The sequence below is a fragment of the Apus apus genome, chromosome 7 (genome assembly GCF_020740795.1).
Source record: "Apus apus isolate bApuApu2 chromosome 7, bApuApu2.pri.cur, whole genome shotgun sequence".
NCBI lineage: Eukaryota > Metazoa > Chordata > Aves > Apodiformes > Apodidae > Apus > Apus apus.
In genome coordinates, this window is record NC_067288.1 from 29137395 (window position 1) to 29162990 (window position 25596).

The 25596-nt window shown below is 45.5% G+C and overlaps 1 protein-coding gene across 16 annotated transcripts in view; it reads right to left on the reverse strand.

Moving 5' to 3' along the window:
- Window positions 1–17346, reverse strand: part of DOCK7 (dedicator of cytokinesis 7) — a 100948-nt gene extending 83602 nt beyond the window's left edge. For 14 of the 16 annotated variants that reach the window (XM_051624493.1, XM_051624492.1, XM_051624489.1 and 11 more), the window contains exons 1-2: window positions 17239–17343; window positions 7300–7405 (exon numbers count right to left, since the gene is read on the reverse strand). In XM_051624493.1, coding sequence (XP_051480453.1) covers window positions 7300–7405; window positions 17239–17276 — 144 coding nt within the window. In that variant the 5' untranslated portion in view covers window positions 17277–17343. Of the gene's footprint in view, window positions 1–7299; window positions 7406–17238 lie in introns of all 16 variants that reach the window. The other 2 variants (XM_051624490.1, XM_051624491.1) reach the window with 2 other exon arrangements.
- Window positions 17347–25596: the final 8250 nt, after the last annotated feature.

Consider the following 25596-nt stretch of genomic DNA (forward strand, 5'->3'; position numbering starts at 1 on the left):
CTTGGCAGGATGAATCTGGTAAAACAGGGATCTGAAACCAAGTTGCACATGGCCCAATCCAAGACCAATTTTTCTTTTATCTAAAATGAGATGAATAACCCCCAAGGGCAGAGGCCCAGTCTGAGACAATAACAGAACAATTTGGGACCCTGTCAAAATGACAATGGCAAGGACTGGAAGGTTATACCTCCTGCCTCCTGTGTGGGAGTAATATTCCCTGCAAGGATATGATAAGGGACCTTGAAAAATTAACCTTGCAGAGCTCCTCATCACAGGGAGGATCCTGACTACTATTTTTACTTGGCAGCTAGGCACTTCTTCAAAATCAGGCTGATGTTTCTTGCCCATTTTGAAAGCAGGACAAAGTTCTGTCTTAATTTCAATACCTCCTTAAATATTAAACCATTTATAAATGGTAACAGATTATAAAACTGTAACAGATTGCACCAAAGCTTCAAATTCTAAATTAATACCAACTTCCCACCCACTGCCACTCTGGGCAAAATCTTGGAAGGACAGAAGAAGCAGATTAACATTTCAAAGCTGAGCCCCAGCCTTCTCTTAGCTATCTGCTAGGTCTCCAGGGCAAACAGTCACTTCCCCTGTTGAGCATTCAGGAATGCAGATGGCCTGTTCTTGTGGCAAAATCCTGTCACCCTTAAAGGAATACTGGTATCTCAGGGAACTGCAACAGGAGTCAAACCTGAGAACATGGGAAATGTAACACACTAAAAGAAAAATAATAATACCATTTGTAGGCAAGTCAGGAAGGTAATGGTTTAAAGAAATGTATTTGAGAAACAGAGGCATCAGATTTTTTTTAAGTGTGAACTACAGACCACAGTCAACTCAAAGAGGCTTTTAAACATGAGCAGTGTAGTAGTAACCACTGACAATGCTAGAGTATTAAAAAACTTGTTTTCCTTGCATAAATTACATTTTCTTTCACTTTAAACACTTAGTCTGAAACTGGCCATCACTGGATCCAAATTCTAAGAGTCACATATTCATCTACTGCCATTACTGCATTTCAGAAAACCCATACCCCTCATTTCATATGCCTAATGACCGGTGAGTACAGCGCACTCCTGCGTTTAATTTTCTGGTTGCATTTATAATACATGGAAATATTCAAATGGAGTAAGGAGATTCTGAGGCAATCTCTGCTTTTCATCAACCCAGACAGCTACCAACCCTCAACTAGGACGACAACTCCCTAGCCATAAAGTGCAGTCATTACCTCCACATCCATGCGTACTGCCTCTGGAATGTAGTTCCATATCTCCTGCTTTGCTCAAGCTTTCATTATTTCTTTTGCATGGCATTTTGAAAGATGTAATTAGTATAGAGAGGAGCTGATAAAAGTCCCTCATTTCAAATTGCAAACGTGCCTCAAAAATTTCTGTAAGCATTCTCTGCTGCAGACAAAAATTGTTTCAGGAACCGTCTGAAGCCTCCATTTTTAAGAGGTGAGAAGATTTAGTATTAAGTTTTGGATTCTTTTTACAGACAAGCCTGATGTGTAATGTGTGTCAGATTCCTATAATATCACAATGCTTGAAATGGAAAAAGGCTCTAATGAAAGGCAGTATTTGTAAATACACCAACCTAAGGAGGGAAGTAACAGCCAGTCACAAAACAGTGAGATGTTTTATGTACAAATATTACTAGGTTATTTGCTATTATAACTGGCTGCTAATGTAAGAGGCCATTTGGGTATAAAAATATTAATATTAATCAGAGATTAATTAGTTATCTGGGAATACTAAAGTAATTTCTTACCAAACCCAGAAAGACACAAGTTATGCCTCCAAGGATGGGTAAGAAGAAAGACAGTATCTTCTTTGATGACTAAGAATTGTGTAATTTCACCAAGACAATAATATTTCAATGACACAAAGACTTTGATACAGAAAACCCAAGCGCTGGGGTTGATCTGAAAGTTACCCTCTGAAAAACTGCCAAAACAGAGAGCGCAGAGATTGAGACAGCTAAAACATCAAAGCTCCATTATTAAAGAAATGAAAAAGCTAAACAGCTTGACCAGAAACTTCAGAAAAAGACCAAACTTCCCACTTTTGGCAGAAACACTACACCACAGCAACAGAGATGGATCTTTCTGGATCCTTAGGGTTCACATGGGCACTGGCCACTGGTGCAAAATCTGGGCACATCCACCCAATCCTGCTCAGGTCCCTTGCTGGGCCTGGGGCAGCATTATTATTAGCATGACAGATTTCAAGCAGACTAACAGGGACCTGGACTGAGAAGTTTTACATTGCAATTTGACTCCAATCTTAAGAATTTTTTTGCAGTTTAGGGTATTAGCAGCATTTCCACTACACATCAGTTTCTTTAGGCATTTTATTCCTGAAAAAGATGTGTCACAATTCCCTTTGATAAACAAGGAGCATAATTTAATGGCATTTTTAGATTCTGAGTAATTACTGTCATGCATGCTTCATTTAAGTAACTGAATTTACTTCCTATAACAACATTTAGTTAAGGTTAGTTATCTCTGGTAACATATAAACCGTGCAGATAAATGAGTGGGTACCAGAATCACCAACTTAACATATAAAATGCTCATGATCTCTGCAACACGACTCATTACTGACTCCAGAAACAGTCTGTAGCTGTTTCAGTTTACTGAAGAAATTTGCTCTCCAGGAGAGAAGAGTTAACTGTAATTCCTAATGGGAGGAGGCAGGGAAGAGGATGTGGATGCCTCTCCCATCCTCCCCTGTCTGATGAGGATAGACCATTCAGCAAGGCAGGGCAAAACCTCCAGGAAATACATTTAATGGGAATCACTATTAAGCCTTAATCAGCTTTGAGAGAGCATTAAGACTTGGCTCATTTTCCTTTTCATTTTAGTGATTTTGGTGATAAAATCACTTGGCTCTGAACAGTTCAAAACGCCCTTTTCTATGCCACACAGGGCTCTGTCATGTTTTCCCTTCCACATGTTTTCCATTCATTTGCACAAATTACCTTTTCTTCTTCTTTTAAATGATGCTAAAATAAACAATGAAAATACACAAAGGAACCTATATTCTCTTATGGAATTAATCAGACACTAGTTTTGAACGCACAACCAAAGTCTGACATCCAATAAATCCAAGACAAAGCTTCAATTAGCCCAGATAATGCCCATAAACTCAGCAGCGCTTTACAAGGATATGCAAATGTCAGCACCTTTATTTTACAGAGAGAAAATGGAGTGCTCAGAGCAGACATGGTCAGATCACATCATGTCCAAGAATCCAGACCCCTTTATTCCCAGACTAATTAGCATCTCTTATAACAGGGCTCCTCTTACTAACATTCAACTATGTTGTAACACACACCACCAGGATAACATCACCAGGCAGATGTTATCCCTAATCCTTTGGAAACAGCTGTGATTCTTCTGTAAAACAACTGAGCATACATTAATTCTGCTTATTTCCAAGTTTTACGAAATCCTGCTCTTCTAATTAAAATATAAAAAAAAATAAAAATAAAGAAGATTTTCTTTTCTTAAGAAAAAATAATCAACCAATAAGATTTCAACGACTCTCTTTGGCACTCAGAAGTGAAGTATTCAGAAACCCAAGATTTTATAAGTCTTCATATATTTGAAAAATAGAAATAACATTAAGCACCAAAAGTTGCTGAATGTAGAACAAGACACAGAAACTGCTGGGCTACAACTAAAGAGAGGTCCAGATACTTAGTGATCTTTTTCTGTCCTTTGATAATATCATCTGCCCTCATAAAAGGAGAGCACACGCAGGGGAAAAAACAGAGTGCACATCTATTTGCAGACACAAACCAAAACTCTGCTCTTCCTACACCAAGGCAGCATAACATGCAGCCATTAAACAGCAAAACAAGGCTCACACAGATTTGGGTCACTGCAGCTGTAACTCGTGTTAATCTCTGACAACCCACAATCCACCTTCATCCAGGTAAAACTACTGCAGAAATCCAGAGGGGGGAAATCAGGCCTCTGCCACACTGCAGCATGCAACAAGGAGCAGGAATGATGGAAGCAACAGAAGGTGAGCAGGCTGAGTTAACAAGCATCATAGCACAAGGAGTTGCTCAACAGAAGAAATAAACTTGGAAAGAAAAGAAAGTGGTAAGTCACAAGGGATTATAATAGCCCATAGTAAACAGCTTGGATCATCAAATAAACACAGCAAATACCCAATCCTGCAGGACACTGGGGAATTCTTTGAAAGGAAGCGTGAGCAATTTCAGTGCATTCAGTTAGGGAGTTTGGTGGTGAGAAGCTCCAGTTCCCACAAGGGAATGCTGAACCTCCTGATGCACAGGAGATGAGCACAGCACCAGGCTTACAACCCAGAACAAGCAGCAAGGTGCAAATGCACACTCAATTTACCAGTGGATTTAGAGAGCAAAAGTAACTTCAAAAAACAAAATCTCCCTCATCTGACCCAAAGACCTCACCAGCTCCTATTTCTCATTAACAAATTGTCAGTGCTTTCTGTTCTGGATTTCAAAATCAAAAGCTCTGTGGTACAAGGACTGCACCCTGTGTGGAGTCCCAGTTCAGCACATTGGGTTATACAGGAAAAGCCTCTGAAGGCTTTGGACCTGTCTCTGTGGTTGGAGGAATGTGCAATTAAAATCAGCTGCTCCTAAAGCAGCAGAAGGGTGGAGGCTGACAATAATAAACCACAAGCTCCTGAACAGTCATTTGAAAACAGTGTCTTCTCCCCAGCTCTACCAGCTACTAAATTAGAAACAGTTCTGGTAGCACTTTGTCTGCTGCTCATGAAGGGAAAGGAAGGACACTCGCTAAAATTCAGCTGATGGGTTTTTGCATTCATCCCAGGTTCAACCACATGCAAGTCTGTTGAGTGTGAAAAGTCCCTGCACTGGCTTCAGCCAACAAGAAGCAAAAGGCCCAACCAAGCAGTGCTGAGGGCCCTTCATTCACAAAAGCATACATTTCTCCATAAAAATGTCCCCACTGGACTGTGTGTGATAACTATCAGATGAACTACACAAGCAGCTACGGTTGGCAACTATCAACAGGGAATCAGCCTTATCTGGATCATAGCTATCTATGGAAGTGCTCAACACAATGAGCAAGAAGCACTGGATAGGACAGACCACATCTGCATTATCAAAGCCCTCCAGTTCCATGCTGCACACTCATCAGTGCCACTTGCTGCCACTGTGGAGAGACTCACATGACATTAATAAAAGATCCATACATTATAGTATAAATTACATATTTAAACCCACACTCTGCACCCTACTCCAGGCTTTCAAACCAGTAGGGCTACACAAAACTGCCAGGCAGATTCAGGACCTTCTATTTCTTCTCCATGAAAGTGTAATGACACACAAACTTCTGAACTTTTCCAGAGTAAACAGCTAATGCCTTCCCTCTGCATAATGTTTCTTTTCAAATCAGGACAAGCAGGCACAACAGATCCTGACGGATGCCTAAGGGATTGAAATTAACCCAAAATTCAGTACAACCAAACCTCCGTCATATTATGCAGCCCAAGGGTAAAGACTCATGACTTAACTAAATATCCTTTTCCTACAGACTATCTCCTACAAACTACCACTCCATCATAATCATGCTTCTGAAGAGCATCTCTGCTCAGCACAGAATTCAATGCGACAAACTAGGAGCTCATCACATCAACCATCACGTGATGCAGTTTGGCAGGAAAGGCTCAGAGCCTGATTCCAGTTAGGATGACCTTTTCCAGGATTTTTACAGATTCTTGCATACATTTACCAGAAAACAAAACAGCAACAGGATAATGAGAGATACCAGAACTGAAGACAAGGCTGACAATACTGTGACCAATGAATCTGATCCTGCAGTAAGAATTACATGTGCAGACTGACAGGGCTGAAGCTCTGAGCATGCATTCTTTGATGACCACAGAATGGAACAACCTTAGAAATAGGAAGAAAAAGTGGAAGAGACAATTCAGAGCCAAAGAAGTTGATAGAAGGAAAAACCCATTATCAAAATCACGGCTGGCTGAGGAACAGCTTGGAGGAGTACATGGAAAAGATGGCACTTTATGAAAGCAATGGGGAGCAGAAAGGCAATTCAGCCAACTTGTTCCAAGATGAAACTATCACATGTGAGATAATTGAGGCACAGAAGCTTGTGGGATGGACACCCAATGGGTCCTTCAAAAGCAGGTGTATTCCTCAGCTATCCATTGCTGCAGGGAGGTGGATTCCATGTCCCTGAGTGCTCCATCCAGTGTCAATAACAGCAGGGGACCCTCCCTGTTACCTAACACTGGATTATGCAAAAGACCACACAGAACTGCCAAGTCAGGGCTTTGCATTATCATTCCACACCCCTACAGAGATTGCTTCCATAAAGCATTAGCCCTGGTCACACCACTCTCATTAACCCCTCCTCCTTCGTGCTCCCTCATCATTAAGGCTGGGCACACAGCTGGTAGAGCCACCCTTGTGGTCTCCTTGTACTCACACAGAGGATGAAGAGGGAAACAGGAATTTCAGCCCGCTTCGATTCCCAGTGACTCTGGCACAGCTAGATCTCCTTAAAGATGAACCTTCAGCCTGCAGCAAAGTCACTCTTCAATGCTAGGGGTCAACTTAGTCTTGGAGATCCCTTTTTTGAGATTATACTAATTCCAAGGACACATTTGTGCTTGGTATGAGAAAGCTTTAAGGCAGTACTTGGGACACAAAGCAGCACATGGACTGAGGAAACTCCACAGGACCCTACTCCAAAGCAAGGGCAGAACTCTTGTAACCTCAGAACACTTGTACAGGCTACCAAATTCAGGCACATTTCCAGTACTGCCTGACCTAATCAACCCTCTTTGAGGAAAACAAGATGCTCTAATATTTGGTTTTGAAGTTGTCTGCTGCAAAAGGAACTGCTATGACCCAAAACAACAAACAAAAAAGCAAGAGACACAAGAAAACAGCTATGTGAAGTGCATGAGCTTGCAAAGACCTCTTCATGCAGAGAAACACACATGCATGTGGAACTGAATGCCCAGTCCAGGCTGTCCTGGGAGAGAACAACTAAGATCTGGTCAAGGGAACCCCTTGTCCTACAAAAATTCTGCAGAAACAAATTCCCAGCCTTAGAGACCTCCAAAATCAGCACATTTGGCATGGAATTATTTTCCTCAGTGTCACCAGGGCCGCTTAGGCCAACAACCTGTCAGCACTGCAGTATCTTTTCAAAAGGTATATAATAACAAAAATATTATAAAATAACCACACACACTTTCTGCAGTCTTCTGTGCTCCAAGCATTACTTACAGTTGTATGATGAGAGACGCTGCCTCCAATATTGAGGTTTTTGAGAAGCTGGGGAGACCCTCCATACTGCCCCGAGATCTGCTTCCTGACTTCAGCAGCTACAGTTCTGAAATGAGACAAGAACACATTACATTTGTAATAGAATTACAATAATGATACATCAAACATTTTTTACACTGCTGTTGGAATGAAACCAAATACTTAGTACACTGGTTGGAAGAGTGTCACCAGCCAGTGAGAACAGACCTTGTACATTAAATGCCTGGAGAATCATAAAATTCTCGCAAGGCTGCATTATACACATTCTTAACAGCAATTACAGGGTGTTTTTTTTTTTCCTTTTGGGAACTGCTCTTTTGTGCACATCTGTGGCAATAAAATGCATGTGACACTGAGCACAAATAAACTTGTTCCCAGCAGGCTCTTTCCAGTTCCTACCAAGGAAAGCTCTCCTCCAGCACTCTCTGCACCCCTCAGCAGTTCCAAGCCTGGTCACACATCTGTGCTCTGCTCTTTCATTTTCATCTCTTGCCTATTTTTGATTCTTGCAGTCACAGAGAGGAAGACCGGGAAGCCCCTTCCACCCAGTACCCAGCCCCTTCAACACCCAGCTCAGGGGCAGAAAAGCAGTCCCACACAGTTGAAGTACCTAGGGAACAGCTCACAGGAAACAATTGACCAGGTCAGAACAAAAACCTGTTTCCCTTTCACACGGGAAAGGCAGTGGTGACACTCTTGGTGACTAGCAGAGGGGACACACAACATACTGGCAGGGCACAATGCCTTACGGCCTCTGCCAGACAGAAATCCCACCACTGGACAACTTAGCTAAGCAGCAAGGCAAAATACAGATCAGTCCTTCCCTGCCTGGAGGGTGAAATCCACACTGTGCCTCTCTAGGGTCTTCTCCCCAACAAGCCACGTTGTCACTGGTAAGCCTGAAAACACAACAGTTTGGTAAACCCACCATGGGAACATCTCAGCAAAGGAAGAGCAGACCAGAGGGGTAAATCTGCCAGTCATAGCCTGTCTTAATGAACAGCCATGGGTCAAGCCTGAACACTAACATCCACCATCTCCATCTTGTAATCCAGCAGTAAGCTGCAGCTCACCTTGGCAGTAGAGCTGGGACAGCCAAGTTTTGAGTATTGTGGAAATGGGTTTGTTTCAAAACCAAACTCCAGATTCTTTCAGAGAAAAAAAAAATTTGGCTAAAAAGCTGTTGACTGCCCCTGGTCTGCAAGGCCTCACCAACACAAGATCTCCTCTCCAAGAGTCAATGTCAAACCTCCTCCCAACTGTCAGTCAGTATACCACAGCACCATTCTGTCTCCTAGAACAAAGACCCAGCTCCAAACAGACAATGACCAGTACATAATACAGATGAGGAGGCTGGAAGGACACAAGTGATTTTTTTTTTCTGCCATATCAGCAATCTGTGCAGGAACAGCACCATGGCTAACAGACTGGCTCCTGATGTCACTCAGGGGAATGTGCTCTGGATCAGCACGGTGCATGAGCTGCTGCAATCCTGTCAAGGAAAGATGGTTAAACCTCTCCTGAGCAAAACCTTGACATCAGGGTGGGCTCCTGGCTTCAGGACTGCTGTGGCAGTGAAGACTGGTGGGCTGGAATGGGGCAGGCAGAGGGAACTGATGTCAGTGGAAGGGAAGGGAACTCTAAAAGGGAACTAGTTGGGACAACCGAGCCTACCATGGAGAGCAGATGTTTCCTCAGGTCAGAGGATGGGAGTAAGATTAGCTGGAAGAAGCATTATTGTGTCTTTTTAAAAAGTGGACTGCAGAAGGAAATTTAAAAAAAAAATGTTTTAAGCATTCTGGCTGCAAGAAGTAATTTGCTTCATGTTTGCCCTTATCCACAGGAGACTATGTTTTCACTTCTGGAGGGCGGCTTCTGAAAGGAGACCAAACAGCTCCTGCTGGGGCCAGACAACATTCGGACAACATCCAGGCTGTCTGATCACCCTCAGAAAAACCATCCTCCCCGCTCCCACCAGTCACACTCACAAACATGCACATATGAGAACAAACCATGTGTGCTGCAAGCATTTATAGGAAAATTTGGAATGTATTAAAATGGCTGCTTGGCATGGAAAACACTCTGCATCTGTGGCTGATGAGATTTAAAAGCTTGCCCTAGGTTGCAGACAGTCTCTGCTTTAAACCTGATCTCTTGCTGGGTGTGTGTTTTGTGTCATTCCTGATGGTACACAGAAGAGTCCTGCACGGCTGGCAGGAAAAATCAGAACCCACGTTTCCCCTTGCATCACAGCACAGGAAAACCTAAAAATCCTTCCCCGTTCTCAAGAGACAGTTTGCAGATGGAAAGTAAAGCCAGAGGAGGAAACCCAACCTCAGCTGTGAAACCACAGCCATGTTACTCAGCACTGCTGCTCCTCCTGCGTGCGGTGGCTCCTTATGAACCTGGGATGTGCTTTGTGATAGATTCCAGAGGGGTTCTCCATCCTTTCTTCTTCTGCCTGTTGGCCTCAGCTGGGCGGCTCTGCAGCAGCTGGGAGCTGTGCTGTGTTTGGAACACAGCCTGTCAATACACCCTTAACTCCAGCTGTGACTGTGCTTTACCCCAACTTGAAGCAGCAGCAAGCTTGGCTGCAATTATAGCATTGCTTAGGGGCACTGTGAGTTTGCACGGATGCCATTACACTGTCTGACATCATCCCTGCTGAAAAGGTCACTTGATGCAATAGGGGAAGAAACATGGTGAAAGAAAAGGGTGGCACTGATCAGCAGGGCTTCTGACCACGTGCTGTACATCCGTGTTAGTTGATAAATTCAATGGATATTCAAAAATGCCCCTGAAGCATGATCAGAGAAAGTCAGAACTAAACAACTTCCAGCTGACCAGGACAGTATCTTTGCTTTCAAGTCTTAAGTAGTCCTACCTCTTCAGCTTTCACAATTACCAATCAAACCTCCCCTTGCATGAAGTAACTGGCTACTGCCTAAACCTTGAAATTCCCAAGTGGAGTCTACAGGACTTATCATTACTTACTCCAAGCCTGCAGTCTAATCCACAGCTCTCGTTGGCTGCCTTTCTGTACCACAGGATTCACAAATCTATTGAGCACCATCTCCTCTACTGGAAAGAAAGCAGCATGCTTCTGCCATTTAGAAACCATCTTCCAATGTAATCCGATCACCAAATGTTATTTATGGGTAATCTATACCCATTTGGTTTATGCCAACACCATCTGTTAGTTTCAACAGCCCTCCTTCACACTCCTTCCTACTTGCAAGGTACTCCCAAAAATGAGCCCCATCCCCTCCCAGCCTCCCCTCTCTGCAAGGCTAGGCAAGGGCAGAAGCTGCATCAGGCTTTCTGCTCCCTTCAGCACCTCCATGGCTCTTCTCCACATTTGCTTCAGTTGGCAGTCATGCAATTTAACACACTGTGTTTCATCCTGATCACTCACTCCAGGTAAGGTCTGACCAGGGCTGTGTAGAACCAAATGAGTATTTTCCTATGAGAAAACCCCTCAGCTGACTACCTTTGGGACTGCTTCCTCACTGCTTCATCACAGAGGTTCAGAGTTTCCCTGAAACTGGTAATACAATCACCTTCTCCTCCTCCATTTCCAAGAGCTGTTTAAACACCCATGACAAATGCCATCTATTCATGCCTAGTAAGTTCATGTTATATTATAACCCTGAACACTACTAACTAGAAGCTATGCTTCCTAAACCAATTTAGGTTAAAAAGTGTATTACACCAAACCTAACCAGAAAAGAGAAATACATCTTAAAATAGCCTAAAAATTTGGAAGAAAATAAATCCATCTGGCAGAACAGAAGAGCCATTAAAGCTCTTGATAATTAAAGGGACAAATAAAAACTGCCTTAATAACTACCTTATATTCAACATGCAACCTGGGATCCTTAGACAAACATTCTAGTTAATTACAGCCCACAGCCTCATGAATGTCTGTTTAAAGTACATCTTCCCTAGACACTTCCTTTCTGACCCTCTTCACTAGTTAATTATTGTGTGTGCATGTGGTTCACACAGAAAAAAAAAATAAAAAAAAAAAGGAGAGGAAAAAAAATCCCCTGGCTTCTAAAGCAAAACAAAACTGGTCATTCTCAAAGTACGCTGAGCTGTAAATAACAAAATGAAACCATTTGTTTGCACTTCCACATTTCTTTATTACACACAAAAATAATTTCTGTTTCTTTGTGGCCTACCCAGTCAGAATTAGAAATTGTTCCTTTCTTTGGTTTTGTTGGGGTTTTTTTGTTGTGTTTTTTTTTTAGCTTAAGAAGCATATTGGAAATAACAGTTCTTCTTTTCACCTTCCCAAGAAAAGGCTCACCAAGACCTGTTCAGTTATGTCAAGCAAGATTATGGACTCTTCCCTGTCACAGAAAAGGGGGGTCAGGACACAGTCATCAGATCATCTGCTGCTGTGATTTGAGGAAGTCTCTCTTTTCCACAGCCCTCCCCAGTTTGAAAGAGCAATGTAAACTGTTTCTCCCCAACCCACTAGTGACAAAACAGTTATTCCTGCCTGTTCATCTTGTGTGTCACGTGCAGTGACTACATTCAGCCAGCCTCTGCCTCTTGAGAAAGCCTGGTACAGTGAGGCATCTGTGCCAATCCATAGCAAAGCTGCTTGTTCTCTCTCAGCAGGAGAAAAAACTGTACTTACATAGTTGATTTTTAAAGTGAAAGATCCCACTTTGTTCAGCCAGCTCACTTGGATACAGCTCTGTACATGGCTGGAGGAATCTAGCCTACTTCAGCCACTATGTGTGGAATTCCCAAAGCTGAATGACACTGGCAGGCCCTATCCATCTTGCCTGCAGTTGAGATGACCTGTTCCTCTGTCCCTCCCTGCTCTGCCTGGGCTTTCCTGCCTATGGAACAGACAGTGCCATCCAGGCTTGAACCACGGTGTGACTCGCCCGATATGCATTGTGGTGGATGAGGGAACCTGCTCAAGGGAGAGCTCTGGCCTTCAGCTACCCTGGCACTTCAGTCATGTTCCTGGTGCAGCCTTCCTCCTAAACCCGAGCTCGTGTTTCCTTCGGAGTGAACTCTTTCCCCTTTGAGTTCAATTAAAAGCTGAAGCTGAGGAAATACCCAGCCTGATCCCAACTGCTGCAGGCTAAGTGTGGGTTCTTAAATTAACACAGCAGATGAGCAACAACATGTTCCCTTTTTTCTTACCATTGATTAAAACAGAAAGCACCATACAACACTACCTGTGGTGCTCTTCCGGTAACATTATTAAGGCTGAAAGAGTCACCTCTAGGCTCCAGTGAAGGGAACGAGCTCCCAAGATACTTTACTGTGGAAATCACCACAGGACTGGATTCTTTAGGAGAGAACAGAGTCACATCTCACATTAAAAAAAACAACCATCAAACAAGGAAGCCTTGTACATAGAAGCAGCTTTGCAGCAGAGCCCAGAGATGAACTGTTCTGCCTTCCCGCTTGCTCTGAGCGGGCAGAAACGTTCCCAGAGCGCTGCCGATTCCCTCAAGAATCCTCCACAATGGCTGCACAGAGGCAGACAACGTGACTTTAGGAGAACGGGAAAAAGCTGCTCTGAAGCTCCTGTTAAAAATGCTTTCAATTATCCGTGATAGTCTTTTCACAAAGCAAATGGCATCTGCACGTGGGAAGACACTAAACTGCAAGGAATATCCTGCTGTGACCACTGTGTTTCTGGCCTGATTCCGTGCTGGTGGAAGCCAGTGACAGCTCTGCTATCGGTTTCAGTGGGTGCAGGTTTCACACCATCCCTGTTCACCCTGAGGCAGGGCAAAGGCAGCTGTCAGTCTCCCTGACACCTCGTTCAGGCAATGCAAAAGGGCTCTAAATTAACACAAATGTCAATTTAGTCTTCCCAAGTCACCTTTTACAGCACCCTGTCAGCATCAAGACAGCTTCAGCAGAAATAAGATGCTAGCTCTGAACATAGTGAACAGAAGTGTTTTCCCCTCAATTCCAACCCATAAAGACAACAAGCTGCAATCCCTCCACAAATCTGTCCATACACAATGCACGAGCCCTGGATGATGGGGAATTTCCAAGTCATAGAATGTCTGAGAACAGGGTCACCCCCTTTCAGCCAGGGCTCTGCCAAAGACCTCCCAGCCCCAGACAGCAGCACCTCATGGCAACATGAGGTTCCCATTTTCATGGAAGCACCTTGGAAGGGGCTGGATCCACAAGGGTGAATACAATTTTCTCCAGACTCCACTGAGAGCCAGAGACAAGAAAAGTGAAATTTCTCAGCAAGAGAATAAAGACTAGTGGTAAAAATCATACCCTGGTCTTTGTGCAAGGCTGAAATGCATAGCAAAGTAGAGGGTAAGGCAGGTATGTTATTTCAAGTCAGAAGGATCCTCTTTAACTGTGGGAGCAGTAAAGGAAGAGCAAAACTCTTTCCAAGGAAAGAGATCTTCAAAAAGGTGATGGGCTGACCAAAGAAGCAGTTCTGGATTCCCTGGAGAACCCAATCTCAGGATGGTCCAAGAGCAGTGATGAGGCACAGACACAGGGCTCATGTGAAAGGCCACATGAGTTTGCCTGAACCCTGTACAGTGGGTGATGTTTAAAGGGTGACTATTTCTTTTTCAGTATTTGAGCTCCAGAAAACCTGCAAGCCTTTTCCTCCGAATGCCTTGGGAAAGACTGGAGTGCTGGGATACAACACATCTCAATTACTGTGACATTCAGGAACTCAGAAGTGACCTTTTCAGTGGTGGGGCTTCCACTTCCCATTTCTCTGCCAACTGGCCTCATATCCAGAAAATGTACTGGGATAATACAACTGGGAATCTGAAGAGCACACAGAGGGGAGTGCACAGTGGGGACAGCACAGCACAGCACAACCCCAGAAGGCCCAGACAGGGCACTCAGCTTGATCGGTACCAAACGCCCAGTCCCTGCTGAGTGAACAGGCAGCTTAGCTGGTTCCTCCAGAATAACACAGTGACTGCTCGTTTTTTATCAAAACATCTTAATGAGTGAGCTTTATCTCTGCCCATGTGGATCCTGCCTTCTGCTAACTCTCCTCTAGTCCTGCAAACACCATATGAGCTGAAAAGAAGTACCAAGTAGAAGTACCTCTGTTCTTACACTGAGATGGAAAAAACAGCATATATGCATCTACAGAAGTATTATGATGTTGCAGAAGGACAATGTTCCAATACAGTTTAATTAAAAATGTATTACCGATACATTTCCAATTAAAAATGAACAATTTCAGGCAAGATTTCAGGTATTATTAACCCACTATAGTAAGTTTAACTCAGGAGTTTCTTCTGTTGGAGTCAAGAAGTAGTAACTACATGTGATGGCCAAAGTTCAGGCTAAAAATCTGTTCTGGTTTAAAGCCTTCCAATAAAAATGCAGCGTGACCTAATCAGAAAGATACCTTGTAACAGACAATCTTAAAAAGATATTTTGCAACTGCTGTAGCAGTCCCTGATAGCTGGAATCCCCAAGCTCTAGCAGCAATAAACAGCGTGGCACTGGAGCTCCATATGCACCCTTGGTGTGCACCGCACTGGTGGAGGAAAGCAAAGCATCAGGGCTGTGAACACCAGGGCTGTGGTCTTCCTAAGAAACACAACTGCCAATCTCACGCTTCCTCTTCTACCACTACTGTGATAACCAGCTTAGAAGCTTGCATCCATTTGGTAGGTAGGCCTCCAGGTCATTTACCCTTGTGGATTTGCATTACATCCCATTTGAGCGACACACTATTGGCCAAACCAAGAGCAGCAGGGCTGCTTCCTGAGAATAAGACAAATGCTACATCTGCCTCAACGAGTGAGCCAAACCGGAGGGCAGAGCGTGAAAATGCGAGGGATCTATTCTTCTTGACACAATGGAACTGGGGAGGGCTTCCAGCAGCCACCAACACAGCTCTTGGGACTTCCGTGTGCTGCTTGCTTGAACCCCTCATCCTCTGAAAGAGTAAAATTCAGAGCAGCACATCCTGTGCCAGCACGAGAAGGGCTACAGCTCAGCTGGGGCACCTCCGGGTGTGTCATCTCCCCTGCCCACCAGATTTTGCCTTCCTATGAATTGGATACGCAGCCCACGAACCAGGAACTTTAGACTTCTCAGCAGACAGCAGTACAATATGGGAAATCCCAGACAGAAATACAGCAGTCTTACAAATCAGTGTAAAAGAAAGAGCTGGAGATTCAACAGCCCTACTCCAGGAGGAGCTGACCTCATTGCAGCCCATCTGGGTCCCTCTGGAGGTACAGTCTTCACAAAGAGTAAACTGCACAACATATATCTGAGGCATGAAGAAGACCACCTCTGCCTGCACACACACACCAGGCTGTTTGGCTGGTGTGCACGGAGCAGATTAAAAGGTAGACAAAGGGGGCACATCTGTGCTGCTGCCCCATGAACTTACTGCACCGAGCTGGGGCCTGACGGGGGCAGAAACACTGGGAGCACTAACAGTGGTCACCCCAGGGCCATCTCCTTTAACTTCATGCCAGGGCTGTAAGGCTGTAAGGCTCTTACTTCTAGTACTTGACTTGCACGTGACTACTTCCATGACTACAATCAAGAACCAGGAAAAACGGGCTGGCAGCAAATACAGCTCCCTCTGCTCCTGAAGCCGTGATCTGTCACATTAACCCCTGGCTGGTGCACACCAAACTTTGCAGAGAGCCACTAGAGCAGAGCAATGTTTCCAACCCTGTCTTCAGATCTGGAGTGGGGTGGGATTGATGCCACTCCTCTACCTCTCACTTAACCTTTTCCTTTCACTTCCTTTTTCTTTGTCCATAACCCTCCTCCATCACAGCTTCTCTAACAGCAACTATTTGTACCTGGAGTTTTCTCACTCAATGGCATGAACACGATACTCCTTCCCTACTGTCCACAGCCTCCTAAACAGCACCAACCAAACCAGTGGTTCCCACTTGCACTCTGCTGTTCCTTACAGCTAGGAATTATCACAGTCACCAAAGGCTATCTGGTCAGACCTGCAAACAGAAAAATTGTGATTCCCACCTGGAATCACATGCCTAACTTGGAATACAGACCTGCAGAAACTTGATATTAGCAGGTAGTTTCCTATAAATACTCCTTTTAAAAACAAACCTCAACTTTTTTCAAATACAGGGATGTTTAACGCTTCAAGTACCAAATAGCTGTGCATGTCCAGAGAGCTGTGCTAACACTAACCAGCCGCTTATCACACACAAAAGGAAGGGGACTGTTTTTCTCCATTTTGCAGGCAACAAAGAAGCGGGCAGGCAGGTTCGCTGCTCCCAGGTGCAGGACAAGGCTCTGGCCGCCGTCCCCGCTGCAGGCAGCGGAGGCCAGCCCGGCGCAGGCAGCCGGGGCCGGGGGCAAGGGCCGAGGGGAGGTTCCGGCAGCCGCACCGGCAGGAAAACCCTCGCCGGGAGCGCCGGGCCGCCCATTGTGCAGCGAGAAGGGGCTGCACAATGCGCCCGGCCCGCCTTTGTTCGCAGGGAACTGAATTCACCAGCTCTTTTCCTCCCTTCCCTCCCGCCTACCCCCGGGAAGCGGCGCCGCGCTGGGCAGACAGACACGCTCGCATCCCCCCATCCCTTTGTTGGGCACGGGAGGAACCGCAGCCCCGCGGCTGCGAGCGGGGCGGACCCGGCCTGGGCGGACCCGGTGCGGGGCTGCTCACGGCAGGCCCAGCGCGATGGCCCGGCCCCGGCTCGGCGCCGCGGCCGCCCTGTCAGCAGCCCCCGGCCGGGACGGCGGTGGGTGCCCCCGGGTCGGGCCCGTCCGCCCCTCGGGGGCGCGGCGGAGGCCCCGGCGGCGGGCCCGGCCGGCGCGGAGCGGGGGGCTCCTCCAGCGCGCCCCTGGAGGGGATGCACGGGCCCGGCAGCCCGCCCCTCCCCACGCCGGGGCCGGGCGCGTACCCCCCGCGGCCGCCGCTACCTGCTGATCTTCTGCGCGAAGGCGCGGCGCTCGGCCATGGCCGCGCTGCGGGCTCCGCGCGGCCGCTCCTCGGCGCTGGCGGGGCCGGGCAGCCGGGGCCGGGCGCCGTAAAGCTCCGCCGAGGCGCGCACCGCGCGGCGCTGCCGGCCCCGCTCCCGCCCTCGGCGCCCGCCTCCTCCCCCTGGGCGGGCAGGGCCGCTCCTCGCAGACATACGGCGGGGCGGGCGGCGCGGCGGGGCGGGGCCGGCCCGGTACCCGGCCCTCGGGGCGGGCCGCGGCAGCCGCCCCGGGAGCCGCGATCCGGCCTCCATCCCCCGGGGCTCGGGCAGAGTGCGCCCAGCACGTCCGGTCAGCGCTGTGGGGCAGGCCCAGCGCGCCCTCGGTCCGGCTCGCCCTCGCTGCTGCCATGCCGCCTCATTCCCATTTAACAACGGAGCGGGTTAGGGTTGTTATTTGCAGTAATGACGATCCACTCGTGGTTTGGGAAAATGGCTCTTGACCTGGCTCACGCACCCCGGCACCTCCGCCCGGTGTCGAGCAAGACCTGCAGACTCCAGCCGGGCAGTGGCGGCCTCAGGCCAAAACCGGAGCCTGGCAGGGGTGAACCCCGGGGAGCCCCTGGCTGGACTCCACAGCTCCAGGCTGCCACGGGTCTGCACGGCACGGCCAGGTCGCTTGGCCACCCACGTCCCCACCAAACGTGGCACCAGGGGACACCATCCATTACAATGTTCCCATATGCTGGACATGCCTGCCAGGATGAGGCTGGGCTCTCAGTCTATCATAACTTGTATGGTACTTTCCCTTCAGAAAAGGATAAAAATCCTCCCTAAGGATGATCTAGAAGATGGCTGGAATAGTGTAACAAACACCTTTCCATTCAAACAGGCCATTACTTCCAGTCCCTCCATGAATGTCTTGCATACGAGATCGCCACCCTAACGGGAAGAGGGTGGAGGGTTAATAAAACCTATTTTGGGGCTTCAAGAAAAAGACTGAGCTTAGGACACATTCAGATAATTCAAAGTCAGTGTTACATGACATATGCTGTGCATTAATCTGAACCAGAGAACTATTAATAGTAAACCAGGAAGTGTCCCAAAGTAGCGAGTGTTAATTCATCCCATTCCATCTGTTTGCACCATGTGCGTGTTTCTAGCACGTCGCAAGCAGAGCACACCCATTTTTCCACTAGCAGAAGGCACTGATTTCCAGCTGCATATAATTACTCTGCTATTCTGTTTGTATGTGTTTACACAGGGAATGTCAGGCCCTGTAATCTGCAAATACATACAAATGTGGGTAATCCCACTGCAGTTCACTGGACTCTGTGCACACAGAAAGCGAATCCCATGTGGGGAAGAGTGTGGCCCACAACAGAAATGTGCTGTCAGGCATCACACAGATGCAGGCACACACATGCACACAGATGGAGACACTGCAAAGCAAAGACCTATTGTGTGTCACTGAGAAAGGGCTGCTCTTCTCCCAGGGGGAGGGCAGAAAATATCCCACAAACTGTCTGCTGAGACAAAGACGTTGGCTCTCGAATTCCTGCCTGCATGTAGAGCTGCACGCAGGGTAAGTCCCTCACACAGAGTGGACAGGATAAGCCAACAAGGTATTTCCCTTCATTCATCCACATAAGCTATAGATACCTCATCCCTGGAAGTGTTCAAGATGGCTTTGAGCAACCTGATCTAGTAATAGATGTCCCTGCCCCTGGCAGGGGGATGGACCAGGTGATCTTCCAAAGGTCCCTTCCAGACAAACCATTCTATGATTCTATGAATAAATTATCATACACAGTGTGTGTGTTTATAAGAACAGACCTCAGAATGAGGGACCACCAGAAATGCTTCTTCTTTCCTATCCCTCATCATGCATGGCATTTTCTTTCAAAATGGCATCAGTCTGAGATGCAGGAGGGCTAATTTAGTCCTGCCTTAAGGAAAAATGTCACTGCCTTTTTTATACTGAAACTGGAAATGCTGCATTTCTGAGAAGGGAAATTCTTTTTGCTGCCAGAAGGTGCAAAGAGCAGTCCAGCCACAGAAGCCCTGAAGAATGCAGTGTCTAAGGTCAAACAAGAGAACTTTTGAATTTTAAGTTTCATTTTCCCCTCTTATCAGGTACTGTAATTGACAGAACTTGATTAATTCATGGGACATGTAAAGTTGCTTCAGTGTAATCCCCAAAGCCACACACAGCTTATTTTAAAGCCTTCTACAACTGGTTTGTTAGCGTGGGCAGTTTAAAGACCAAGGGTACACTTTAAAATGCAGTTAATGACATGGGTGACTTGAGGTCTCTGTCTGACGAGCAGGAATGGCTTTGCTTGAAACAACCACCAACCACCTGCCTCACCCTGCACTGGTGTCCTAGCCATATGTCAGCTGCTTCCTACATCTCCTGAGTCTACCAGGACTTGCAGCTACTAGTTGCTGAGTTTTGATGTTGCCGTTGCTCATCAGTCAGTGCCCTGCTCTTCACTGACGTTTTCAGCAGCTTAGAGCTTGGCCAGATGAGCTCTGGCAGACTTGGTTCCAGCCTCCCACCCACCTCTGCATGGCAGGCAGCTGAGGGAAGGGCAGTGGGATGAGACATGCCTGCACCTCAGCCACGCCTGACAGATGTGCTCTGACACCTGAGATGCTGAGGAAAGACAGCCTGTGTGTGGATACCTGAGTTTGAAACTGCTAGCTGAGCTGGGGTCACACATCCTGCCCTGCCACCCCTGCCAAAGAGGCCACAGCCTTGCTGGAAGAGCAGGAAAACTGGGAGTAATTTGCCTTTAAACTACCACAATAATCTTTTCTTGCCAGTGAAGGGCTAAAATGGAGCAGGGGATGGGATCCCACCTCTTTATGAGTGATTTGTTATGCATCTTGTTGAGGCATGTAAATGTACAGAATTATCAACAGATAGAGATGAAAAATCCCATAACTCTGCTCTCTCATAGGTGGAACATCTAGGTACAAAAATAAAACACATGTATTTCCAATACAAATATATGAAATGGATATAAAATAAATTTCTGTCAAAGGCAGTATATATCATGTGCTCTCAATGGGAGGGTATTTCTTGGCAGATAAATAGGCTTTCTCCATATAGTTGGTCTAAATATGAACAAATCCCTCAACTCATTTAAAAGTAATATCATAGAATCATAGAATGGTTTGGGTTGGAAGGGACCTTAAAGCTCATCTAGTCAACATCAACGACAGAGTTTCCTCATTACCTTTCAGGTAGTAACAGCCCAGCAAAAGCCTACAAAGTCAGTGCCAATGACTAACTAGTAAGAGATCACTGAGGGTGATGGAAACATACACATGCCCTTGTAAAGGAGACCAAGAGCTGCTGTAGAATGACTAAATTTTGCAGTGCATGGAGCATTAACCAAAAGAAGTCAAGGGAAAAGTGAAGAAATGTGAAGAAGACAAATTCAGGCATTTACCATTATAAATCCAGCAATGCCAAATACTAAAATTCACTAAAATCAACAAGTCCTGCCTCCAGATGTGTGGCAGGTCAGTATGATTGATGTAGTGGGGTCACTGCATTATTTCCAGTACTAAGGTGAGGGCTGCCACTGTGACAGGCACTGTGAGTCACATAACCTTTCTGCCTCTTAGTTTTCTTATCTTAAAAGCGAAGAGATTTAATTGAAGGAAGTGTTTTGTCTGAAGAAACAAACTCATGCTTCGCAAAGAGGAAAATGTGACCAACTGTCACATGGAATTTCAGTCTGCAAAATACTTTTCTCCAGGCATCTGTTTGGGAACTAGCAGCTTCCTCTGATTCAAAAATAACTGTTGGGTGGTAAATCTTACCTGCAGTTGAAAACAGAACAGAATTTTCTTTAAAATTGGGGTGAAATTGTATGCAATTGATGAGACATTTGGAGAGTTAGGCTGCCTTAAGACAACGTAATTCCTCATAAAGTTTTAGAAAGCAAAGAAGGAACCTAGCTTGCTCTATACTGGATTCCAACACTAGAAATATCAGCCTTTGAGAGACATCACTGCCTCCAAAAAGAAGTTAGCCCATTTATGCAGCCATCATCAACAAGCATCTGCTGCTCTGGGTGAGTGATCTCTGAGAAACTGGGGAGTGATCCCCACTTATCTCAGGAGCATTAGTACTCCACCTGCTGCTGGGCATACACTGCATTGTCTCCACCACAGCAGCATTTCCTTCTAGTTACCTTGCTGACTTGGGGCCTGGGGGAAAATCCCAGCAATTTATCAGTACATGGAATGTTACATGTAAAGTCACCGTCTAGTCTTCTCTGATAAACCACATGACAAAAAGGTGAGGAATGAAGAGCTGAGTCCACACCTGGGAGCTGTATTTGGGCTAAGCACCTATCTAAAGTTCATGGCCTGCACACAGTGCTCTGGCAACACACACGTGCCCGAGGAACAACTGAAGGGCTGTGAACAAAGAAGCATTTCAATCCATTCATTAGAGTACCTGCTCATAAACCACATGCACCCTTTAAAACATGGGACTTAGATGTTTTTTTCCTTGAGAATTAATTTCACTCACTCATAATCAAATCTGGTAGTTGCACCCTGAGAACACAGATGTAACTCATTGAGCTGCATAATTTTAAGATGAGGTCCTGCACAAGGAAAACCTTTTGGATTGTAGCCACAAAACATTTTGCACACAGAGAAACGATCATGTGTCTTGTTTGTTAGCAGCCTATTTACTCAGTCCATTGCTTCCTTGTTCTTACGTAAACTTCCTCAAAGCAAACACACTGAGAACATTTTCCACTGAAAATGTGTCCAACATAATTTAACAAACAATGTAGTAAATAAGGGACTGCAAATTCCGAGAGCCATCTACTGGCAGCTAAGTGAAACAAATTAAAGTAATTACTGGCCAAATCTCTCTGCCTCTATCTGCAAATTTCTTCAAAGATAAAGAACTTGACGTGGGTAATGTCTAAACTGCACAAACATAATTATCTTCTCAAGACATGTATGGCAAGAGTAAAGATGCTGGTGTTCTCAGAGCAAGAAGGAACAGCCTCATTTGCCCAGTGCCCAGATCCTGCTGGGCTAATGAGAAACCAGGAGAGTAAAGGAGTGAGCAGTCCCTGAGTGCCTGCAGCCTTCACTACATCACTCACATCCATCTTATTTCTTTTGTAGATGGCTCAAGCCAGGCACAGCAACAGCTAACGGCAGCAGAGCTGGAAGCAGAACCAAGGTGCTCTGAGTTCAGCATTTCAAAGACCAGCTTCATAGGGAATGGTGTTCTTCATCTCAAACATCAGAAGATTACAAGGGATCCTCACAGCAAAGAAGGGAGATATTTTGTAGCTCTGGGTACCAAATCAAATCCTATTAAGTACTGCATATAGCAAAACAGCTGTGTGTAAAACATTCTGCCTAGAGCAAAATCTCCCAGCCTGTGAGCCTGACCAGCAGGAAGATCACACTTCCTCTCCTAGGGAGAAGCACAGCAGTTCCAGGCTACTGGTGCTCTTTGAAGATAGGGGAAGCAGCACTGGTGTCTGGTTCCTCTCTTTCTCTTGGACTTACCTCCAGTACTTTAGGTGGAGCATTTGGGTAGATCAGGAGACACTGTGCCAGGAATGGTGGCCAGACTCATCCTTCTACACCAGGAAAGTTCCTGTTGAGGGAGAAATGGCAATTTGAATCCTCAACTGTACTAGCCTTTCTGCTGCTGTCTTCACATGGCAGTATTTGGCACCTGCTTCGTTTTTGCTTTTAGTCTTTGTCTCCCATCATTATTCTTTCAGATTCCTCAATTTTGATAGATGGGTTCTTGAACTTGAATCTCCTCAGATAGAGACTTGCAGTCTAGCCAGCTGAGCTTCCATTAACTTCAGCTCATGTTTATCCTTTTTAGGTAGTTTATGTTTCTACCCTGAATACAGCTTTCAATCTCTACGAGTTTAATACTCTGTAAATGCCACTAACGTGCTCTTTATTTTATCTTCCAGATATTTAACTAAGCTCTTAAATTGGCACAGATTCTTACAAATATCCTAGTAGAGCCTCCTCTTCCCTAGCTTAATCCTAGGAGATTAAGAAAATCTGGTTTTGGATGGAATGAGTGGTAGGAGCAGAAGCGTGCTGGCTAAATCAGTGGAAACAAACACCTCAAAGCAATCAGCAATCCAGTCAGGGGGTTCACTCACTCTGTCCCTGTCATCCTGCATTACTGCTTGCAAGGATGGTGCACAGATTCCTGCCACAATGGCTTCCACTGGCAGACTGACACACCAGGCACATGTGAGCAGATTCACTTCACACATGGGTAGATCACAGAATCATAGAATCATCCTGGTTGGAAGGGACCCTGAAGATTATCAAGTCCAACCATAACCTAAATCCCTCTACCATAACCTAATTTATCTGTTCAATGCTTAAATCATGTCACTAAGCACTGTATCTATATTTCTTTTAGATAGATGGGTCTCTTCTGGAGAAGAACCTCTGGGCCACCCTCAGCAGACAGGGTAGTCAGAGCCTGTGCATGCAGGCGGGAACATCTCAAGAAGGAACCTGAGAGAATCCTTTGTTCCCTGGGAGAATCTCTCAAGTTTATGTGCTTTTTTGTTGCTTTACAGTGTGCATGCATTGGCTATCAGCCTAGAAGATCACAATTTCTTTGTGCAGCACATACTGTTCTGGAGTAAAGGGTTTACTTTAGAGACAAAGGAGTTGTCATAGCTTTCACAGAATCACAGAATTTTTTGAGTTGGAAGGGACCTTAAAGACCATCGAGTTTCAACTCCCTGCAAGGGCAGGGACACCTCCCACTAGAACAGGCTGCTCCAAGCCCTGTCCAACCTGCTCTTTAACACCTCCAGGGATGGAGCCCCCATAACATCCCTGGGCAGCCTGTTCCAGTGTCCCATCACCCTTAAGCTGAAGAATTTACGCCTGATCTCTAACCTAAATCTCTCTTCTTTCAGCTTAAAACCATTGCCCCTTGTCTTCTCACTGCAAGCCCCTGTAAAAAGACCCTCCCTGGCTTTCCTGCAGGCTCCCTTCAGGTACTGGAAGGCCACTATGAGGTCCCCCCAAAGCCTTCTCTTTTTCAGTTTTTCATCACTAATGCTTCAATCTTTACAAAGCTCTGTATCATTTATCTAGCCATTCTATTTCCAGTAGTGTTTTTAAGTGCAAGCAACCCTTCCACAAGCACATCTGAGGTTTTCTGTTCATAAATGGGTGGGAGCAACCTTGTTGTAACCTATTTTAACAAGTAGTTCTGTGAGCAGCAGAATTAAGACAGAATTCCAGTGTTCTCCCCTTAACCCATTCCAGGGTCTCTTTTCACCTGAGCACAAAAACTGGGGGGTTTGGTATCTCTGAGGCTCTGCAAACCTGATTAAATGGCAGAGCAGTTAAAAAACTTTCCAGAGGGAAACAGATCACAGATGGCTTACTTCCCTAGGAAATGAAACTAAAAATAAATGAGGAAAAATTCTCTTCCTATAAGCTCCTTGAACAAAGGTCTGCTCTGTTTAGACAACAGACACAGGGATGTTTTGGAAAGCTCATACTGTTGGTCAAATGTTTAACGGGCTTTTCTAAAAATATTGCAGATTATTGATGAGTGCTATTGATGAGTGTGATGACCTCCCAGAGGCGATTTAGTAGGAGAGCAGAAGCTTCATTCCCCTGACTGCCCAGCCATTCAGGGTTATCTTACCATTCTGCTGTATTTGGTGGGTACATGTTGTGCAATTGTGGTATCTCTAACATCCATAAAGCAGGGAGTATCTTCTCTAATTTTTAGACTTCTTGGAATTGCCACTTGTTGTTACCCGCTTGGCTTCCCTATTAAAAAAAGCAAAGACAAATGATATTTTCCATGAACACAGATTTTAAATATTTTCTTACTAGTACTATATTAATGTAGCACAAATGATGGCTTGCATGGCCTTTATGCCATGAAAATGTTAAAAATGTAACTGTGTGACATTTGTTAGAAGTTTGATGAAGGCAACATGTCTTCTCCCACCCCCTCTGCAAACCTCTCCTACTGAAACAGGGATTAGTGAAGAAAACTCTCTCTTTACAGATAGTTATTGATGATTGCCTGAGTAATTACTTTGTAATCAAAGCTTTCTTTTGCATGATCTGACTGATACAAAAGGTAGAAAATAAATAACTTCATTATCATAACCCAATTGCCCAAGGGACTGGCAAGGTATATCCAGGTGGCTTATTGTGTGGCCTGTTGACTCAGGGCACAGTTATTACATTCCAGAGCAGGAAGGTGCAGGTAACTCATTTCAGGCAAGGGAATTTTCAGTCATTTCATTTAATCAACTGAATAATTCTTGGTTCAACCTTTAGCCCA